The sequence below is a fragment of the Rousettus aegyptiacus genome, unplaced genomic scaffold, assembly GCF_014176215.1.
Source record: "Rousettus aegyptiacus isolate mRouAeg1 unplaced genomic scaffold, mRouAeg1.p scaffold_m13_p_5, whole genome shotgun sequence".
NCBI lineage: Eukaryota > Metazoa > Chordata > Mammalia > Chiroptera > Pteropodidae > Rousettus > Rousettus aegyptiacus.
The window spans coordinates 11,955,073-11,976,195 of record NW_023416308.1 but is presented as its reverse complement, the minus strand read 5'-3'; the positions used below and the strand labels follow the sequence as shown (position 1 = coordinate 11,976,195).

General features: G+C 50.8%; 1 protein-coding gene and 1 long non-coding RNA gene across 5 annotated transcripts; one reads left to right on the top strand and one right to left on the bottom strand.

Annotated features, from left to right (window-relative positions):
• Positions 1-676: 676 nt before the first annotated feature.
• Positions 677-16,243, bottom strand: HNF1A (HNF1 homeobox A). Of its 3 annotated transcripts, XM_016127218.2 has the most exons (10): positions 15,687-16,243; positions 8,771-8,970; positions 7,096-7,282; positions 6,457-6,698; positions 5,283-5,431; positions 4,959-5,160; positions 3,909-4,100; positions 2,794-2,915; positions 2,575-2,719; positions 1,055-1,243 (listed from the first exon to the last, which is right to left on the bottom strand). In XM_016127218.2, the coding sequence occupies exons 1-10, from the start codon at positions 16,010-16,012 to the stop codon at positions 1,116-1,118; spliced, it is 1,893 nt and encodes a 630-aa protein (XP_015982704.1). In that variant the 5' UTR covers positions 16,013-16,243; the 3' UTR covers positions 1,055-1,115. The 3 variants fall into 3 exon arrangements, with proteins under 3 accessions (XP_036076553.1, XP_015982704.1, XP_036076554.1); XM_036220660.1 differs by having other exon boundaries at positions 677-1,243; positions 2,575-2,915; positions 6,469-6,698; positions 15,687-16,126; XM_036220661.1 differs by having other exon boundaries at positions 1,126-2,915.
• LOC118602820 lies at positions 12,941-20,514 on the top strand. Of its 2 annotated transcripts, none has more exons than XR_004950838.1 (2): positions 12,941-14,249; positions 15,466-20,514. It is a non-coding gene; the product is annotated as an uncharacterized LOC118602820 (long non-coding RNA). The 2 variants fall into 2 exon arrangements; XR_004950837.1 differs by having other exon boundaries at positions 12,941-15,277.
• Positions 20,515-21,123: the final 609 nt, after the last annotated feature.

Sequence of the window (21,123 nt, the reverse complement as noted above, 5' to 3'; positions counted from 1 at the left end):
TGCCCCTCCTGGCAGTGTTCAGGGGCTCAGACTCCTCAGGGGGCTGCATCTGCCGGGACCTCTCCCCATCCCTCAGCCAGCCGGGCCTCCAGGCTCCCAGGAATGTGTCCTGTCCACACAGGTGGCTCCTTTCTGCTGGTCTCGCCTCTCTTCTGCATCAGGGCACCTCCACTCTGCCTGCCGCTCAGACCTTGCTGCATTCTGAACTCAGCCACTTCTATAAACCAGGGATGGGTCTGCAGGGCCCTACAGGCCAGAGGAGCTGCTTTTCTAGGACTTGGCACCAGGTGCAGAGTCGCAGGGCTCCCACAGGAGCAAGGTTGACTTCCTAAACTTGAGTGGGGCTTTTCAGAAGAGCAAGATGCCAGGGTGGCATCAGAAGGCATGATTTTCAGGGGAGCAAATGTTCCAGAAAACTGGAGGTCTCGGGGTTAGGGGAAAAGGATGGCTCAGGATGAGAAGCTGAAGAGCCCTGATGCCCTTGCTGTTAGCTTGAGCTCCCCCAGGGTTGAGCATCTGAACCTCAGGCCTTGGAATAAAGTAGCCTCTCAGAGAGTGCCTGTGTGAGTGGGGAACAAGGGTGGATACAAATGGGCATATGGGCCAATAGCAGGAAGGGCAACAGGATGGAGTGGCCAGGGCAGGGCATAGGTGACAGAATGGGGCCACATTGATCTAGGTTCTCTCTTGGAGCTCAGTGCATCACAGCTACACCAGCTCGTGTCCTGAGAAGTGTGGCTGCCAGCGTTCTCTTTGGGTTCTCCACAAGCCCAGGCCATGGGTACCAGAGTTCACAGCCTTCCCCCTTCTGTTTTAAGTAACAGGATTTACCCTGAGCAGCAGGGGTAGTCCCTCCCGTGTCCTGCCAGGAACAGGCTCTGCTTCCCAGCTCTTAAGGTCCCCTGCTTGTGTGCTAAAGCAGCTCCGCCCAGGTTGGGGCACCTCAGAAGCCCCGCTCTCTGGCACTGGCAGAGCAGGACGGGAACCGAAGCAGTTTTCCAGAGGAGCAGCAGCTCCTTGGCACCAAAAGTTTTGCAGGCTCAGATATTTTTGGTCACTCCCCAAGCAGGCCATGAAGGCTTCAGGTCCCAGCCAATGGGAGGCAGTCGCCATGGTTACTGGGAGGAGGAGGCCATCTGCGTAGAGATGAAGGTCTCAATGACGCTGTGGTTGGATGGCAGCAAGTGGCCGTGGCCATTGGTGGATTCGGAGCTCTGATACAACACCAGGCTGCTGGAGGACACTGCAGAGACACAGGAAGCTGCTGGCCGCTCACCGAGCCCATCCTGACCCCTCCCTCCCTACCCCTGGGGGTGCTCAGGACAGGGGAGGCGAGGCCTCGATTTATTAACCCACGGCCAGACTCTGGGGTCGCCCAGGGAGTAGCCTCCTCAGGATGTTTTAACGGGAACATTAGAGAAGCCCTGGCAAGGTGGTGAGGTGGCTGGTTTTATCTGTCATCTTGGCTAGGCTGCAGCACCCAGTCATTGAAACAAACACTAATCAGAGTGTTGCTGTGAAAGTATCTGGTGGATGTGGTTAACACCTCCAATCAATTGACTTTAAGTAAAGGAGATTTCCCTCGATAATATAGATGGGCCTCATCTAATCAGTTGAAGGCCTTAAGAGCAAAAGCTGAGATTTCCTAAAGAAAAAGGAATTCTGCAGCATTAACTCCTGCCTGCCCTGCTGGCCTGCACTGCAGCTTTCGGATTTGCTGGCCCCTACCATCATTCAAGTCAATTTCTTTTAATATGTACATATTCCTATTAGTTAAGTGTCTCTGGAGAAGCCTGATTGATTCAAATGGTTAAGAGAATGGGCTTTGATTTTGCACCTGAGTTCCAGTCCTGGCCCTGCCACCTAGTAGCTGTTGGAGGCAAGGCCAAATCCCTCACTTCCTTGAGTGTCCACTTTCTCATCTGTAAAATGGGGATGATGACATGTGCCTCACAGGTACAGTGCGGAGCCCTCAGTAACAGGGCTAGGCTGGATGGAGGAACCTGAGGTTCACGGAGTGGGAGCAACTTGCCCAAAGTTGTGCACTAAGCAAGTGGCCACCCCAGGCCGCAGAGCCCAACAGCCTAACTCCAAAGTGCCTGCCCTTCACCATGACCTTGCAGGTTGCACACGTGGGTCATGGGATGGAAGTGAATGGGTCGAGTGGGACATGGTGGCCTGAAGAGCTTACTCTCTGTCGTTGCTACATGAAAACATGAGTTTTTCCAATTTTCCAAGCCAGAATTCTGGATCTTTGTGAAAGCTCCTGATTTTTATATGTTGGCAATGATTCAAAGAGCGCTAAGCCCAGAGCCAAACCAACACATCCATGAGCCACTTCTGGCCCACAACCAGCCCAGGTTACTTCTCAGTATCACCCACTGCCACCTCCTCCCATGACTTAATCTTTTCCTCAACCAAGTCAATGAGATGTTCCTGTAAGAAGTGCCCATTTTCCTGTGGTTTCACACTTCTCTTAGCTCACTTCAGGGGAACACCGGCCTCATGCTCCCTCCTGTTTGCCCACTGCCCGCTGCACACACAAGAAAGAGGTGGCAGGGAAAGGCCTCTCACCTGTGGGGCTGGCACTGAGCCGATGGGAAGGCTGCAGGTGCTGAATGCCAGCAGGGTCCTGGCTGGGGATGTGGATGGTGGTGGCCTGAGATGCCGGCGTGTGAAGCCCGGACTCACTGGAAGCCTCGTTGTCCGAGGTGAAAACCTGGGGGAACAGAGCAGCCTCCTGAGCCCCCAGGGTGTGCTCTGGGGAGGGGCCAGGGCAGGCCAGGGCCTTACCTGCTTGGTGGGCGTGAGGCTGGCAAGGGCGCTTAGGTTGGTGGTGTCGGTGATGAGCATGGTCTGTGGAAGCAGGCCCGTGTGGGTGTACTGGGCCACCTCAGGCTTGTGGCTATAGAGGGCTGGACAGGAGGGAAGAGACAGAGGTGGACACAGACGTGGCACCCTGGGCCAGGCTGGACCCCTCCCAGGAGGGCCTCAAAGCTAGGTGCTCTGGGGGAAGTGGCGTGTGAGACCCTCTCCTTAACTACAGGGGCCTGCTCCGCTTGGCTTGGTAGGGAGAAGCCTGGGGGAGGCCAGGAACCCAAACCCAGCTCCCATCACCTGGACACAACAGGTGTGAAAGGGAACACGAGGCACAGGTGCTCCTGTACTAAGCACAGACTTTGGAAGCCAACATGTCTCCACCTCTGGGATGCCTCTCTGAAATGTAACCTCAAGGTTCAGCCGCCCCCACAAAAAATGCAGGTACCAGCAGAAAAACACCTCCTTACATTGACTCAGATAAACCATAACCAGCCATATACACAAACACACTCGACCAAATACACACACATATATATATATACACGTCTACTATCCCCTATCCCCAATTCCAAATTCCAGAAAGGTCTCAAAACCAGTAGGTTTTTGTAAGGTTGGCACTAGAGCTCATTTGGTGGTAAAATCTGACTTGAGCCTGATTGAGGTTAAATCTTTATTAACCTACTTGGCGGAATTCTACCTTTTGCTGCAGAAATTGTAATGCTTGGTGACAGAGTTGCCCCAAACCCTGCTGGGAGTGTTATGTAATCTATGGTATGTCCACCATATTACCTTTGAAAAATCTGAGAATAGTCCATTCTGAAGTACACATGGGCCCAAGAGTTCAGAGAAAGACAAACCTGTATTCCCACACGCTGGCCTGTGCACGCAGACACTCAGATGCGTATCCACTCAAATTCAAACCTGTGCACACACTCACAGCCACATGTATTCACACTCTGAAACACATTCTGGCTATAGACACCCATCCGAGCACCCACGGTTCCCCCCTTCATCACAGAAACACTTATACCAGACACACATACGGAGACCACAGTACCTCCTAGGCCACCCTGTCTCCCTGTGCTCACCATGGGGGCTCTGCAGCTGGGCCATGGTGGCCATGAAGGGGTTCTGGGCCATGTGACTCTGCACGGGGGGCATGAGTGGCTGCTGGTAGGAAGGGTGCAGTGGCTGGGAGAACTGGACCGGCTGCAAGGTGGTCAGGCTGCTGCCCATGCTGTTGATGACGGGCACGCTCTGTGCCTGTGTGGAAGCCAGGCCTGGAGTAGGAGGGGCAGCAGTGAGCCAGGCTTCCTACCACCTCCACTACCTCCCAGGCCCCCTGGGGACACCGTTCCTCCCTCCCAGAGCCAGTGGGTTGGGGGAGGAGACAAGGCAGACAGGAAACACCTTTGCTCTTGGACCTGTCACGAACTCATCTGGTGCTGGCAAGTCACTCTCCCTCTCTGAGTCTCTAGCTTGTTATATGGGTGGGTTGGAGTGTATGTGTGTGTGTGTCAGTCTAGTTCCCTAGAGCCCTGGGGTTCCATAGCAATGCAGAGGCCCTGGGGCTTAACTCCCTCAGCAGCTCCCTATCTTATATATTGAGCTTCTGTGTAACAGTTCCTAAAATAAAGTCTTTCTAGGCTTTAAAAAAAGCCTAGGAGGGGAGAGGTAGGTTGATGGAGTGAAAGGGGTCAAATATGTGGTGGCAGACAGGAATCTAACTGTGAGAGGCGGACACACAATGTAAATATATATATATATGCCTTACTATTAAAATGCTCCACTGAAACTTACTGGATTTCGTTAACCAATGCCACCATAAAAAAAAAAAACAAAAAAAACTAAAACCTAGAAAACTTTGGTCCCCTTTCTGCTATTTTACCCACAAATGTTTTACCTTCTAAGGCACCGTATAATTTCTGTATTATGTTTATTGTCTGCTTTTCCACTTAAATCACTCAGACTTTGTTCTGTTTGGTTTACTTATATGTCACTGATGTAGCAGAAAACCTGGCACAGAGTAAGCACTCAATAAATACATGAATGAATGAGTCCCAGTGGCTCTTCCAGCTCCTGGCGGAGCCCCATGAGACCCCAACTCACCTGCCCCCACCCCAGTCCCACCAGCTTACCAATGACCAGGGTAGAGGCGCCCGTGTTGGTGAATGTGGAGCCCAGAGAGGCAGGCTCGCCAGGCCCGATGGCCATGACCCCGGGAAGCGAGGCCATAATGAGGTTCTGGGGCTGCTGGTTGAGGCCTGGGGAAGTCTGCTCCAAGCTGTGCAGTGCTGTCAGGGTGCTGACAGGAGGCAGGGGGCCCCCAGTTGCTGAGACCTTGGAAGGGAATCCAAGCTGAGTGAGGGCAGAGCCCCACGCTGCCTTCCTGGGGACCATTTCTCCCCACCAGGGGAAGATAGATGGGGTTGGAATGGTTTCTACCTGGGGCGAACACTCACCAGCTTGGCTTCAGTGCTCAGCAGGCTGTGGCTGGGCTCCAGGCCTGTGGGAGACACTTGGTGCAAGGGTGCAGAGACTGTCACCAAGGAATTGCTGCTTGAGGGAACTTCCGCCTCCTCACTGGTTGCGGGCTGTCCATAGCGCACACCTGGAGTGGGAGCAGCGTCCGGTCTCAGCACCCCGCTTTTCTGCCTCCCAAGGCCCTCATCACTCCAAACTACGTCTGTTGGCTTGGACCACTCGCCCCAACGTTCTTTGTGCAGCCAGCAAACCTTGCTGTCCACCTCCTGCCATGCCCTGCGCCGGCTGCTTCCAACTCCTGAACACAAGGCTGCATTTTTTTTTTTTTTTAGCTCCATGTCCCCCCACCGCCTAGTGCTATACCTGACATGCAGTAGATGCTCAATCAAAGACAGTTGAACCAAACTGAACTGAGGCTAGTGAAATTAAACTGCAGCAAACTGAGTTGAATAGAATGAACCGAAATATTGAATGAAACAGAATCTAATTGTACCTGAAATGAATTGAGCTTGTGTTGAATTGAATTGAATTGAATGAAATCGAATTGGATTGAATTGAACTAAGCTATACAAAGTTAACTTAATTTCCTTGAATTATATTTAGTAAGCTGGATCCATTGGGAATTGCATTGAGTTAAACTGTACCAAATTTAAATGAACTAAATTGGATTATAATGAGTTGAACAGAAATGAATTGAGCTGATTTGATTTGAAATGAATGAACTGAAGTGACCCAAATCGGAGTGAATGGAATGGAGCGAAGTGGATGACATGGAGTGGAGCAGGGGTCCCCAGCCCGCGGACCACAGACCGGTACCGGTCCGCACAGCGGGAGGTGAGCGGCGGGCGAGGGAGCAAAGCTTCATCTGTATTTGTAGTCACATCACCGCCTCAGCTCCACCTCAGGTCCATCAGGCATTAGATTCTCATAGGAGCACCGGTCCCTGGTGCCGAAAAGAGGGGGGGGGGGCTGCTGGAGCAGAGAGGACTGGGGTGAATAGAGCAGAGTAAATAGAATGGAGTGGAACCAAACTGAAGTGCTAAGAGGTTTGGGTGACAGCTGCCACTTGGGGGGGTACTTCCCAACTTTCCCACCTTACCCCCATGTTCCCTCCATCCATTGCCCCAAGTCCGCTACCCTCAGAGCACTCACTGTGGACCTTACTGGGGGAGAGAGCAGGTGGGGGCAGGCCAGGCGAGCTGTGGGCGGGCAGCGCAGGGCCTGGGCCTGGCCCTGGTGGTGGCCCACTGTACGTGTCCATGGCCAGCTTGTGCCGAAAGGCTTCCTCCTTGCGCCGATTGGCAAACCAGTTGTAGACGCGCACCTCTGTGACAAGGTTGGAACCCAGCCCTTGTGCCTGTGATGGTGACACCCCCCTCTGGATGCACTCGGCCCTACAGAAATAGCCATTTGTGAGCCTCCAAACCAGAAACAGAGGAACCCTCTCCTGGGGCTGTGGGGAGGGCACTGAGAAGGAGGGCTCTGCCTGAGTGAGTGAGGCTGGCAGACCTGAGTTTCAATCCCAGTTCTGCAGTGTGACCTCGAGTAAGTGTCTCCAATCATAAAGTGAGCCAAATAACCATGGGATTGTAGTGAGGATGAATAAAACGAGCAGCCACACAAGGGTTGCCTGGGTTGGCGGGGGGTGGTGCCAGAAATGGAGCTACGTTTCAGACACTGAGCACGAGTTGAGACTGGGGAGCCTCCCTCAGGACCCAGGGCTGCCCTCCCCTTCCCCAGCCTTGCCCCTGCCCAGACCAAACCAGCCCTGCTAACCACCAGCCAATCTACCTGTTGCATTCTTCCACTAATGCCTCTCGCTCCTCCTTGCTGGGGTTCTTCTGCCTCTCATAGGCCTGGAACAGGATCTGCTGGGATGCTGGGCCCCATTTAAAACGGTTCCTTCTCCCCTTCTTGGTTGGCAGCTCGTCGCCCGTGGGCTCCTCAATCAGCCCACCTTGCCCAGCATGAGTGAACTCTGGAGGCACAGAGAGCCGTGAGCAGGGTTCCAGCCACCCCCACCTTCCCACATCAGTTCATGATCACACTCATGATTCATTCTGATTCCCAGGGCGCTGAGCCAGAGGGGTTTACAGCTAGAACTTCGAAATCATCTAATCCAGTGACGACAAACACAGCACATGTGCCACCACTTCCTTAACTTGTGTCCAAGGCAGACATAACTAATCAACCCCTGCACACTTTTCTACTGAGCCAAGATTTAATCTCACGAGCCTCCAAGTAAGCATCAGCACTGGGTCACATTTGACATATATGTCATCCCATTTTACAGGTAAGGTTCGGGGTTGGGAGAGGTTCCATATTTTTCCAGGGACACACAGTAGAGCAGAAAATTGAATTATACCTCCTGAGTAGATTCAGAGCTGTGTTTGACATTGCAGACTTGGAAATCAAACTTAAAGTGCGGTATTAGCCAGGAGAGAAGAGACCCAGCAGCCCTTGTCAGTAGGTCCCACTTTAGTGGAAAGTGGTCTATCAGATTATCCCTGAGTGGGTCACCAAGAGTATGGGACAGACAAATGCCAGGACATTTTTATGAAAGGGAAGAAGGAAGATTCTGAGTCAAGGATACACACACACACACACACACACACACACACACACACACTGCTAGTAAATTCATAAAATATCTTCGGAAGGACATATGCAAGACTGGGAATGCCGGGGGCTGCTTTAGAGAAAGGACATCTAATTTTTATTATGAAATCTTTATTTTCTTCTATTTTTAATCAAGTGTATATTGCTTTTTTAAAGCCTGAATAATTAATGAAAGAAATATTAGAAATTTTTTATATGTAGGCTCAAAAGTGTGACAGTGCACTTGGGGTTCGATGGGGTATGAGGCCTGAGTGAGGAAGCCCAGTGTTCCCCACATGATAGTGGCTGCAAGTCTTCCTGGGTTTGCAGTGGAGGATTCCCAGAATGTACACCTCGCCTCAGCCTTGACACACACTGTTCCTTCTGCCCGAAACACCCTTCCTTCCATCCCCATGGGTCAAAATTCGAAACAGTTTAAGACTTAGTCTAAAGGTCATACTTCTGGTATGAACCTTTCTGATGCCCCTGCCTCCCTGAGGAAGAATAGATTACTCTCTCCTCTGCCTCCAGCTTAACACTTCGAAATGTACTTTGCGTAGCACTCTGCACTGGGCCAGGCACACTGCGCTTACTCTGTAAACACTGGCTGTTGCTGCTGCTGTTATTATATCTCACTGTATCACAATGATCTCTTCTCCTTCCACACCACACGGCTCTTAAAAGACAGGGACCCAGTTCATCCAGGACCAACTCAACTCCCCTCCCCTCGAGTGCCTGCGAGCTGCTGGTTGAGTCCCCCTGACTTCCTCTGAGTTAAGGGGTGCCGAAACTTCCAGCCCCCACCCTTGATCTGCAGAGCGTCCCGGGCCCGCCAGGGAAGACGGGACTGCGGTCAGTCGTTACTTACGCTGGGCCACCTCTCGCTGCTTGCGGACGTACCAGGTGTACAGGGCGGCTCGCTTCTGCGTCTTCATGGGGGTGCCTTTGTTGAGGTGCTGGGACAGGTGCGACTGGTTGAGGCCAGTGGTGTCAACCACCTCCCGTTGTGGGATGTTGTGCTGCTGCAGGTAGGACTTGACCATCTTTGCCACGCGCCATGGGTCCTCCCTGCAAGGAGAGCAGGGACAGGGCCCACTCAGTGGGGGTGACCTGCAGGCAAGGCTGGGGGTCCTGGGTGCTAGGAGCCCCATCCGTCCTGGAGGTGGGGACCAGGATGAAAGCAGGTGTGGAGCCTGGGGCTTGCACCTTGACTCAGGGACAGGAAGGTATGGGCGCCCATGCCAGGACACAGGCACACTGACACATGAACATGGGGACAGAGACATGCGGACACGTACATGTCGTTGCAGGGCCCAACCAGTCCCACAGAGTCATGGGAACAGATAAAAGTTTAGAAACATGGACACAGATATAGACACGCACAGACTCCGCCTGAAGCTACACAATCCCGATGGGGAGGGTCCTCACCTTTGTGCCTCCTTGAAACATCTCCCCTCATCCTACTTGGAAATGTTATTTGTGGCTGTGTCTTATCCATGGAAAGAGAGACCGTAAACATCTTGAGGGTAGGAACTCTCTGGTTTTCAGCACCCAAAGTGGGCCTGACATATATTATGCCCTTGGTGAATGCATGAATGAATGAGTTGATGGTGGGTAAATGGGTGGATGGATAGGTGGGTAGGTAGATGGATGGATAGACAGATGGATAGATGGTAGATGGCGGATGGGTAGATGAATGGATGGATAGATTGCTTAAGGAAACCTAGTAGGAAAAAAACTGAGTCCGAAAACAAGGAAAGAAACAAGATTCTCTCACTTTACAGTCAGGGCCACAGAGGCTACTCACTTACCCAAGGTCACAGGGCTAGCCTCGCAGAGTCCCATCCCACCTGAAGGGACTCAGTTTGAAGTCAGCCCATCAGGTAAAAAACACATAAGGTCGAAACGCCTCCTGACAATTTTCACTAAACCCCAGGCAATGGCCTGGCCAGGCTCCCCACAGCACTGGGGCAGGTGTCTGGGTTTCAGTAGACTCACAGGTGAAGGGGTTATGGACCAGCATTGAGGAGCCTTGTTGTAAGAAAAATGAGTGTGTCTGAGCACCAGAATCCCACTCTGTGGGCTGAGGTTCACTCACTAGAGAAACTCAAAGGATCTGAAGCCATCTGTGGTTCATATTTCTATCCGTTGGTCACTGTGGGGAATGGAAGGGGTCAGATTGCCTGAAATATATAAATTCTCTCTCCTTTTCCAGCTCTGTCTCAACCTTCCCCCTCCCCTTCCCCCTCATCCTGTCCTGAGCATCTGTTACAAACATGTGTCAATAAATAAAAGCAGCTCTCTACACCAGGGCTGAAATGGACAGAACTGGGAATTGAACCCAGGTCTGTCAGATCACAGAACCTGTGTTCTCACCCCCTTGACTCAGCAATTTGTTCTAGAACCTCTGGACTTCTGATATTTGCGTGTGTGGCACGTGGCCTGGGTAAGAGGTGCGTCATCGCCGTGTGGCTTGCCACCATGAAAGATGGGAAACCACGTAAGAATCCAGCGAAGGAACACTGATTAACTACATTGTGGTGGCTCCGGCCCACGCAGCTGTAAAAACCCACTGAGGAAGCGCCGTGCGGAACAGGGTTTGTCTGGTGGGTTTGCTGCGCTGCTGTTTGTGTAAAAGTTAAAGTGGGATAAAAGATTTCTATATCTTGGCTCCTGTTTGCATGAAATACTGGAAGGACACACAAGGAATTGGTGAGACTGATGGTCTCAGGAGGGGGCTGGGGGTGCTGGGTGTAATAAATTATATAATAGACAATATATGCATATATAATATTTAAAACTGAATTATAAAAACTAAACACAAACAAAACCCCCAGGACTCCGAAGCCCACCTGCACTGTCTTCTCCCCAGCCCACCTCTCCCTCCTTAGAGAACTGGCCTTGCCTGTCCCCTTGGCCGTGCCCTTCCCAGACATGAGGGTGCAGGGCCTTGCATCAGCTTTGGTCCTCCAGCTTCCTCCATTTTTATCAGCAGTTCCCATACCGGTAGGGAGGAAATGGAAGGTGGGGACGGATCAATTTAAATTGTTCAGCAGTCAGTACAGCAAAGTTCCATTTGTGTAAAAATGATACACGCGAGAATGAATGTTTCTCGAGTATGTACTGTGAGCCAGGCACTGTGCCAAGAGCCAGTCATTTAAATCTTACAATAACCTTAGCATGTAGGTACTACTTGTGTGCCCATTTCACAGTTAAGAAAACTGAGGCTCAGATAGGTGAGCCTCACTTGTCCAAGGTGACCTAGCTGGGACTCGAGAATATTTCACTTTGCCCAGACTCTCAGACCTCTCCTGGAGCTCCTCTCTCCCCCTGCTTTCAGGAGCTCCTAGGAACCTCTCTTTTCTACCTCCCCTGCTCACCGGGTGCCAGTCAGAGCAGGCAGGGAAGGGCAGTACAAAGTCCAGCCTTGCGCACCCCGACAAACACTTTTATCTGATTCTGGAGCCAGGCTGCCTAATGGCCTCTCTCCTCCCCCAACTGTAATCATCACCCTCCTTCCCATCTCTGTTCTCCGGGGAATGAACTCACCCTCCCTCTCCACAGGGCCTCTCCTGGCTCAAACTATAGATTTACTGTCACTGTCTATCTGACTCCATGTCCCTGTCTGTCTGCCTGCTTTTCTGTCATCTCTCTCCTGTGTGTGTCTCTCTGTTGTTTGCTCCGTTTCTTTCTCCCACCCCAAAACACACACACACACACACACACACACACACACACACACACACACACACACTCAGTCTTAAAGGTCCTGACTCTTCAGGACTGTTTCCCCAACTCAGAACTAAGAGGCCAAGTCTCCAGGTATCCCCAGCTTTTGTGGGCTCGAAAGTCAAGCCAACCTGGGTTCGAGTCCCACCGCTGTACCCTAGCACCTGATGTGCGCATACTCCATGGTGGTAAATCCACACCTGCCTCACAGTGCTACTGGGAGAGCTGAGTTTCAAAGAGGAGTGACATGTTTACAGGGCCTGGCGCATAGTCAGTGCTCAATAAGTGGAACAACGTTGATATCATCATCATCGTCGTCGTCATCATCATCATCATCATCATCATCATCATCATCATCATCAATGATGTCCTGGGACCCCAGCTCCACAGCAGAGGGAAGAGGACCCGGGAGAGGGGAAGATCTGCTCACATCTCCCTCCTCCTGCCTCCTACCCATTCTGGGTCCAATCATGTTCAAGGCTTTGGGCTTTTTGCTTGCTGGGCCCTGGGGTATCAGCACCTCCAAGGCTGTGGAGCTGGGAGACCACCCTGAAAGGCCACTCACATGGAAAGTAGCAGAGTTTTCAGTGCAGGGCCTTTCAGTCTCTGTTCGAACCCCAGCTCTCCCACTCACTCTCCAGGTGGCCTGGGGAAGTTGCTTAATCTCTGGGTGCCTCAGTTTCCTTAACTGTGATATGGGGCTAATGATGAATATTTCGGAGGTTGTCAGCAGGAGAAAACAAGTTTAATGCATTTGTAAGCCCTTTGTGAACTCTGAGCACTGCATGGAAGTGAGTTAATGGTGAAGCTGAACAGGAAGAACAACTGGGGAGGGTAAGAAGAAAAAGAACTTATCAAGGACAAGCATACAACATCAAAGATGCTGTGCAGAGTATGGGGTTGGGAGGACTTAGGTCTAAGTCCTGCCCTGACTGCTTTGTAAGAGTTACCTCGGGGAAGTGGCTTTGCATGCCTGAACATTCTTTTGCTCACCTATTAAATAGGACCACTCGTAACAGCCACCATTGAGTGCACTTACTACATGTGCACGCTACATGTTATCATGCTACTTAAGTCTGTGAGTTGGTGTTATTATCTCTGCCTTGCAGAGGAAACTGGGGACAAGAAAAGCGAGATCACCTGTGCATGCTAGAGGCGGGGAGCTGAGATTTGAACCCAGGCAGGCTGGCCTCAGTCAGGGATGTCAAATTGTCCCACCTTGGGCACTACCTCCCTGGATCCCAGTACCTTGGCACTGCCCAATGGAGAGGATCAGAGACCTTCAAGGTTGAGGTTTGAGCTAATCAGGAACAGGGAGGACCTAGGAGGACACCCAGGAAGGAGCCCCATGTACAGCTTCCTGCCTTGGACATAGCAACAGATGTCCCCCGGAGCCTTAGAGCATCCTAGTCATTCATTCATTCATGTTGTGTGTCGGCCACTGGGCTGGATATCAGGAATAAGAGTAGTGAACTAGGCCACATGGACCCTGTCTTAGAAAAGCTTCTATTTTCATGGCAGGAAATAGAAAACAGAAAGTAATCATAAAAAATAAAAAATAAACAGGAGAAAGTAAAAGAAGGTAGTGGAAGGGTGGAGCCTACCTTCAGATGAGACAGGCAGGTAAGGCTTCCCTGAGGAGGTGACATTTGAGCAAAAGGAGGAAAAGGAATTGGCCATGGGAAGATCAGAAGAGAAGGTTCCAGGCAGAAGGAACAGCACGTGCAAAGGCTCTGACGTGGGAATCAGCAAAGTCAGTATAACTGGAGGAAACTGAGGAAGAGAGGGAGGTTCCTCAGGAAGAGGTCAGGGAAACAGGGCGAGGAGTTCGAATGTTATTCGTTGTCCAGGTAGAGAAATGGAGGCGGGAGGCAGAGAAGAGACTTGCCCAAGGTCACACAGTGAATTAAAAGAGGAGCTTATGTCCTGCTTTGGCCTCAGGCATGGGCACCTGGGGGAACCTGGGACCTGGACCCATCCTGCCTCTTCCCAGACACTGTCTTCTCCAGAGAAATGGCCTCCACGGGAAGCCCTGCCTGTGCATCATCCTTTCCTGCTTCTGCACCCCCACTGCCCAGGCCTCCATCGGGGTCCTCCACTGCTCTCCTTCTTGAGACTACAGGCCCCACTTTTTTCCCTCAGGGCGGTTTCAGATCCCTTTTGTTACCTGAACAATAAGTAACCCAGGTAGTTAGTTATAAACTCTGCAGGAACAAGGAGCTGGTTGATAATTTATAGCAACATCTCAAATTTAAATGGAAAGTAAATAGCATGCTGTTAGCATTAAAGAAAACCCAATAGGGGCAGGCTGGAGCACTCCAGCCTTCTCTCAGCTTGGGGTGCCTCACTCTCTCCCCAGCCCCTTCTCCCAGCTGGATGTGAGCCCCTCTTTCTTCCCACTCCTCTGCTTAACTCTGCTTCTCCAGGCCTCTCTCCATCTGCCCCGACGTCTTCTCTTCTCCTGCATGTCTCCCCTCTCTGCCTCAGCTTCTTGGCCCCTGCTGTTCCCCGGGGAGCACTTTGACCTCTGCTCCCCCTTCAAGCGCTGTGGATCAAGCCTCCCCATCACCCACCATCCCACCAAAGTTCCTGCTGATCAAGAGGCCCCACCCAGCCAGGTAAGAAAGGCCCTTGGCACCCTCAGCCCCCACTCCCACCTGAAAACCCCCATTTTCATGTGGGGTCCTGAGCAGATCTGGCCTCGCCCCACCCTATCCCAGTTGCTCTTTGCCTGGGTCTGCCATACCTGACTCTTTGCCCCTCCCCTGCAGCCCAGCAGGGCCCTTTGCCCTCCTCTTCCTGCCAAGTCAGGGGGCCTCTCTGCTCCCCTGCCGCCTGCCCCCTGCCTGGGCCCTCACAAGGCCTGGCAGACCCTGAGGCTCTGTCTCCCTGAGGCGGGGATTCAGCCCTCCCCCACCCCAAGCTGGAATCAGGACCTTGGACAGAAAAGAGACACCCCCCCCCCCCCCCGGAGAACTCCTCTGGGGCTCTTCCTCTGACACCCCAGTCACCTCCAGCTGGCTTCTGGCTCCTAGTCAAGGCGATTGAGAGCGCTAAACAGAGTGGGTGTGGAGTCCCTGCTGGGTGGCTTTAGTCAAACTATTTCCCTTCTCTGGGCCTCAGTTTCCTCATCTGTGAAGCAGAGTTATTCATAGCTTCCTCCCAGGATTTATCTGAACATCATCCAAAATTATACATGTGAAAACACGGCACAATGCCTGGCTGTTAGGGGGCTTTGGGAAGGGGCAATCCTTGCTGTACCAGGCCCTCGTTTTCTCACCCCTACCCCTGAACTCCCCATCCTCCACCCCTGCTGGGCGAGAGGTTCATTGGCTCAGGCCTCCCCAGGCCACCATCCCTACAAGTTAATGATCACAGGCCTTATCAGAGCCTTTTGCCATTTATAAATTTATAAAACAAAAGAGAAATAATAAAGCCCATGGGTAATTAGTAACCAGGTTAAGTCTTGCTGAGGAGAGGGGAGGCATCGGGCTCGACCCACCCAGTTTTCCGGGAGATGGGGAGCCAGGTAGTGGATGGATTGGGGTACACAACGGGAGCCCTCTAATGGCAACTGCTGGTGAGGTGGGGGGCCTGAGGCTACGCTGGAAAGGAGAGCAGATTCCCGAGGCTCCATTGCCTGCAGGTAAGAAAGGCCTGAGACCCTGCTTGAGACCCTGGGTGGCAAGGGGAGCCTCCAGAACCCCAGCCTTGGTCCCCACTCTCTCCAGTGGTGCTTCCTGGCTCCAGAGCCTGCAGTCTGGGGAAGTTAGGGTTTGGGGCATAGAAACGGTCAAGATGGCTAAAAATTTCCACGACCCTCTGCTTCTCCAGGCACTTGAATTGTAAAGTCTTCTGCTTTTTCCCATCTTGGAGCTCCCCTGGGACATATGGCCACTTCCCAAGCACTGGGCTGGAAGCCTTGGCTCACGGAGACTCGGAACTCCGCAGAGGGCCCCGTGGTGGGCTTGAGGCTCCAAGCAGAGATCCCCCCTAAGCTCTCATGGGCCCTGTCCCCCTTTCCTTGGAGCTAGGGACAGAGAAGGGGTCCTTACTGCAGCAGGCTCTCCACCACGGCTTTCTGGTGGGCCGCCTCCTCGGGGCTGAGGTTCTCCAGCTCCTTGAAGATGGGCGGCGTGAAGTCTTCTCCATCGTCGTCCGTCTCGTCCTCAGAGCCCCTCATCTCTCCCAGCCCATCGGGCAGCTCAGCCAGCTCCCCTCGACCGCCACCGCAGGATTCCCCCTTGTCCAGGGGGCCATCTCCAGCAAGCAGGTAGGGCCCCGGCTCACCCAACGCCTGGATCAGCGCTTCTTTGCTCAGGCCCGACTCGAGCAGGGCCGCTAGGAGCTCCATCTGCAGTGGGCTCAGTTTCGAAACCATGGCTCCACTGCCGCGGGGCCACGCGGCCCAGGGCCACTAAGCTGGCCGCCTTCCCCGCCGCGTGGGCTGTTTACTTGCCGGCCGGCCGGCAGGCAGATACAAACCAGGATCCTTGCACCCACGGCCCCCCCAAGCCCCACTAGCCAAGCCCTGTGGGCACCCCCAACCCCCAACCCTGGCCCCAGCAGCCAGTGAATCAGGGCCCCTGCCCGCTCTGTTTACATTGGAGCTGGGGAAATTCTCCAAGGTTCATATTTATCCGTGTGCTTAGCGAAGGGACTGAACTTTGGACTTCAGCCCTGCAAAGTGCAGGCCTCATGGCAGCACAGAGGGACGGCGAGCCACGGCCTTCAATGGGAGTGGGCAGAGCGGAGAGGGGGAGGTGGCATTGAGGGGCCCCGGGGCGGCTGGGATGGAAGGTGCTGGGAGCCAAGGAGGCCTTCGGGTGAGCAGCATTGTGTCCCACCCCCGAGAACCTTGTAGGGAAACAGGCTGAGGCGGGAGAGCAAAAACAGGTTTCCCTGAGGAAAAGAAGCAACAAGGGGGTGGGCCAGCTCTCCTCAAGAGCAGGGCAAAGTCACATCCATTTTAGGACCTGCCCCTCTAGGCCTAACACCAGGCCTCCCTGGAGGAAAAGCCATTGACTTTTGAGTCTACCATGTGCCAAGGGCTGTGCCAGGTCTCTAACAGGGGTCATTGCTTCACTGTCTCCTATCACCCACAAGTAGGTACAGGAATTATCCCCATTCTCCAGAGGAGGAAACTGAGGCTTGAGATTCCGAGAAGGTAAGAATTTGCCCAAAGTCACACAGCTAACAAGGGGTAAGACTTTTGTGGTGGGAACAGGGTGAGGCCGGTCAGGTACTGGACTCAGGCGCATATTTTAAGGAGGCACCAAAAAACTCAGTAGTCAAGAAAAATAATATTTTTATGCAATATCTTTAAAATTGAAATGAATGCAAAACCCAAAAGAATTAAAAACATTTGTCCAAAAAAGCCCAAAAGTGTTCACACAAAAACTTGCATGTGACTGTTCATGACAGCATTATTCACAATAGCGAAAAAGTGGAAAAAACATATCCATCAATAGATGAATGGATAAATAAAATGCGGTCTATCTATGCAATGGTATATTATTTGCCCATGAAAAAGAACAAAGTGCTGATACAACATGGATGAACCACTGAAGACATTATATGCTAAGTCAAAGAAGTCAGACAGAAAAGGTTACATATTATATGAGTTCATTCATACGAAATGTCCACAAGAGGCAAATCCACAGGAACAGAAAGTACATTCGTAGTTGCCAAGGGCAACTGGAGAATGGGGAGTGGCTGCTGAATAGAGTTGTTTTTTTTTTTTTCCGAGGATGATGAAATGTTCTAAAATTGATTGGGTGATATTATACGACTCTGAATATACCTTAAAAAAATCACTGAATTGTGTACTTTAAAAGGGTGGATTTTTTAAGGGTGAATTTTATGACATATGAATCAAAAAATATTTTTAATTAATGCAAAAAATCTGTGATGAACGAAGTAACAAAATTTTAAATAAAGATAGACTCCCACTCTCGTTCACCTCCCCCTAATCCCATCTCTGGGCGAGAACTCACACCCCTACCTTCCTTTTCCCTCCTCAAGTCACAGCCTTGACAAAATTCCTACAGTGCGTCCCCTGGGGGTGGCCCTAAGCCCCCAGAACAAGGAGTAGGTGCTGAGGGGCTGCTCCCCAGGCCGAGACATTTCCAGGGGGCCTGCATCACTCAGGAGTCTGCAGAGCCTGGGTCACGCTCGGCCCTGAAGGAAGGCCGCAAAACCCTCCCTGCAGCCAGACCAGGCCCGCAGAGAGGAAAGGGGGCTGGTTAATAATGATGATGGAGTTCTCAGCCCCTTTAGTTGGCTCAAATCCACCTTCTCAGTCTGTCCACTCCCATGTCTCATGCTCCAGTGCCCCTTATCCTGAATTAGGTCTTCATTTTTACACTTGCTTACCTTCTAACATGCTGGAAAACTGCACTGCCCAACACAGTAGCCATTAGCTCCATATGGCGACTGAGCGCTTGAAATGTAGCTAATGCCAGTGGTTGAAATGACAATAGTTTGGATATATTAGGTGAAACTTAAAAATTTTTAAACAATTTAAAAATTTTTTTAATTAAAAATTAGAAAAATTAATTTTTCCTATTTTTTTGTAATAGTATTACCAGAAAATTTCAAATTACATATGCAGCTTGTATATTTCTGTTGGATGGCACTGCTGTATAATTTACTTATATGTTATGTTCATTATTTATGGTCTGTCTTCCTCTGCTAGAATGTAAGCCCCCCGAAGTTAGGGCTTTGGTCTACCTTGTTCACTGCTGTATTCCTAATGCCTGGTATGTATATAGTAGGTGTTCAGTAAATATTTATTGAACGACTAGCTCAATTTGATTGAGTACCGATCATGTATGCCTAGCTCTGTGCTAAGCTTTAGTAATGTATTAAATTGTCAGACTGACTCTAGGAAGTAAATACTGTTATTCTCATTCTGCTGAGGAGGAACAGGCTCAGAGGGCAGTCTGACCGTGCAAGATGACGCCGCCGGCAGTTGCCCCTTGGGAAAGTGGGACCCCACCTTTCATCTAATGCCCTCTTTTCCCTCCATTGCAAATAGCGTCATGTTCAGGGTGCTCACTGCTGGGGCACAATTCTCAAGTCCAAGCTGAAGGACAGGGAGGATGCCGTGTGTGGTCCCTTGGTGGCTTCATGGGTCCCCTGCTTACTGTCTCCTGCCAGGAGGCTACTTCCTGCTGCAGCTGCCCTCTGGTGAATTTTCACTTGGAAGAACAAGAAGGGTGGGCCTGTATCCTTCACACAACTTTTGAACTCATTAATTGCTAGATCCTCCTTCAGTCAGGTGACTGAGCTGGTGATTCTGGGGAATGTAGGTGGATTTGGTAGGGAGGGGACAAGCAGTGGGTGAAGGGGACCTCCAGGGAATCTAAGTGGAGAGGCCCCTTAGGGCCCATCTTCAGCTCCCAGTACACACAGAGGCTATTGTCCTGAGCCCTTCCCATCCCCCCAGTAGGGCCCTGTAATGAATGAGACCCTAGGGCCATCAGGAACCTGACATTGTTTCTCTCAAGATGAAGCACGACAAACAAAAAGAGCTGGTTCCAGCCCCCAGCATGCCCTTCCCCGAGATCAGGGGACAGATCTGAACTGACTCGAGGTGGGGAGTAGCAGTTTGCCTTCTTGAAAATCACATGGGATGACATAGTTTGAATTTCACCGTCCCCCCCAGACCCCAACCCCGCACTGAGTGGTCTCAGGCGAATGAGTTATTCTTTCTTGACTCATCTACAAAATAGAGGTATGGATGTCCTAGATTTGCTTAAGACACTTTTTATAAAGTTATAAGGAGCTCAATGCAGAGATCCCAAGCTTTCTTGGTTCAAGTTGCCTTTAAATGTCTCAGGAATTTTTTCATGGCACCTCCTACCTTCCACAAAAAATGCTAACAGTTATATTTAATAAGTAGTGAGGTCAAAAAAACTAAGTATTTATGTCCTAACAACTTAGTGGCCACTTGAAAATGCATATAAATTGAAAGAAAAAAATAATATTCTAGTTCCGTAAATAATTGTATGTACTAACAGGATGAGTGGGCTTGCTGGGCTCTAGACAGCTGCTCAGACCTTGGAATTAGATTGCGCGTCACTACATTAATTTCCTGTTCCACAATAATTTTTACATAATATTTACTTTTTATCAGAACAACTGCCATAAAGCCAGCTTCACACAGTTACACTATCCTTTAGATTCTAAAGGAAGGGCGCTATGCCTGACAAACTGCGAACTACCTTGAGCTGGTAGTTTGCAAGGTGGCCGACAGATGTCGCTGTGTTCCTTTAAAAAGAATCTCGGGTCAGAGTTAGGGAACTGCTGACCTACCCAGTAGGTCACCTCAGATGTCGTAGGTAGGTATTCAGTTACCCATAGCTGTGAGCTTTACCACCATTCTCTCCCACTGAGCGAGCAGATGTTTGCAAAGCCAAAGTTCAGGCCAGGCATAAGGCTTCTCTTTGGCCTTAGGAGACAGCACAAGAGGAGCGCACTGTCAGCCAATCTCAGAGCTCTCTTGGAATTCAGTTACCCTCACTCTCGCCTCAGGACCCACCTGTATTTAAACTCCTACTCTTCCTTGGCCCCACTACTCTTTCTCATGATTTCCTGAAGGTGTGTTCTGAGTCCAATAAGATCGTAAACCTTTGGATAACAGGGAGAATCTTGACCTTCCTTTTACGTTCTTTGCTAGGAAGCAGGATCTCAGATATTTCCTAGAATGGCAATTAGCTTCTCTTATGCATTTTGAATTAAAGAAGATTATATGAAGGTGGGAAAAAGCAAGGTGGGGATTGGACTACAAGATAGTTAGCAAGATTATGTCCTCTCTTGAAGATGGTTCTGCTTATTTCAAAGGTGTGTTGACCTAGAAGCGCACATAAAAAAAAAAAAGGACAGGTCTTGCTTAAGGCAAAGGTAAACCTCTTACTAAAAAAGTGTATGTGCTTGGAGTGTGACTACCCATCATGACCTGCACAGTTAGAAATTTATAATCAGATCATCCTGTGAGATTACTTTCCGTAGAACTCCTTTTTCCTCCATAAATCAAGAAAAACATCTATGAAGGAGCCAGATCTGTCATCTTCATAGACAGCAGAGAGCGCTCTAATACCACACAACAAAAGTTTCCAAACTTGCTTCAACCTAAATCCCAGTTTTGGAGTAAAAAAAAAAAAAAAAAAGTCAATTCCAATGCTCCGCCCCCATTGTTCCCGGATCTGACTCTCCAGCAGAAACGCCAGAGGATCTCTTCTTTGGACAAATGCTTCAGGCAATTTTCTCAGCATCAAGCAAGTTGCAGAAACTCAAGTTCTCGCAGCCTCCTGAGTGTTCCAGATGTGGCTTCTGTACTCCAGATGTTTACAAGACAGATAACCTGGTTCGGAACAGCCAAAGCCCAAAGAGACTTAAGTGTAATACAAGGACATGAATCAAAGTGAGCAAACGAATATACTAGCCAGGACTTCAGACTTCAGTCCCAGGGCTAGGTGGTGTGGTATG

Bases quoted from the DNA above. Each gene is read 5' to 3' on its own strand.
- HNF1A (XM_036220660.1), bottom strand. From the start codon at position 16,012: ATGGTTTCGAAACTGAGCCCACTGCAGATGGAGCTCCTAGCGGCCCTG. The intron at 4,101-4,958 runs GTAAGCTGGTGG...CTCCTACTCCAG, and splicing joins CGCCTCTACCCTGGTCATTG to GCCTGGCTTCCACACAGGCA. The intron at 2,916-3,908 runs GTGAGCACAGGG...CCTCCTGTCCAG, and splicing joins CCAGCTGCAGAGCCCCCATG to CCCTCTATAGCCACAAGCCT.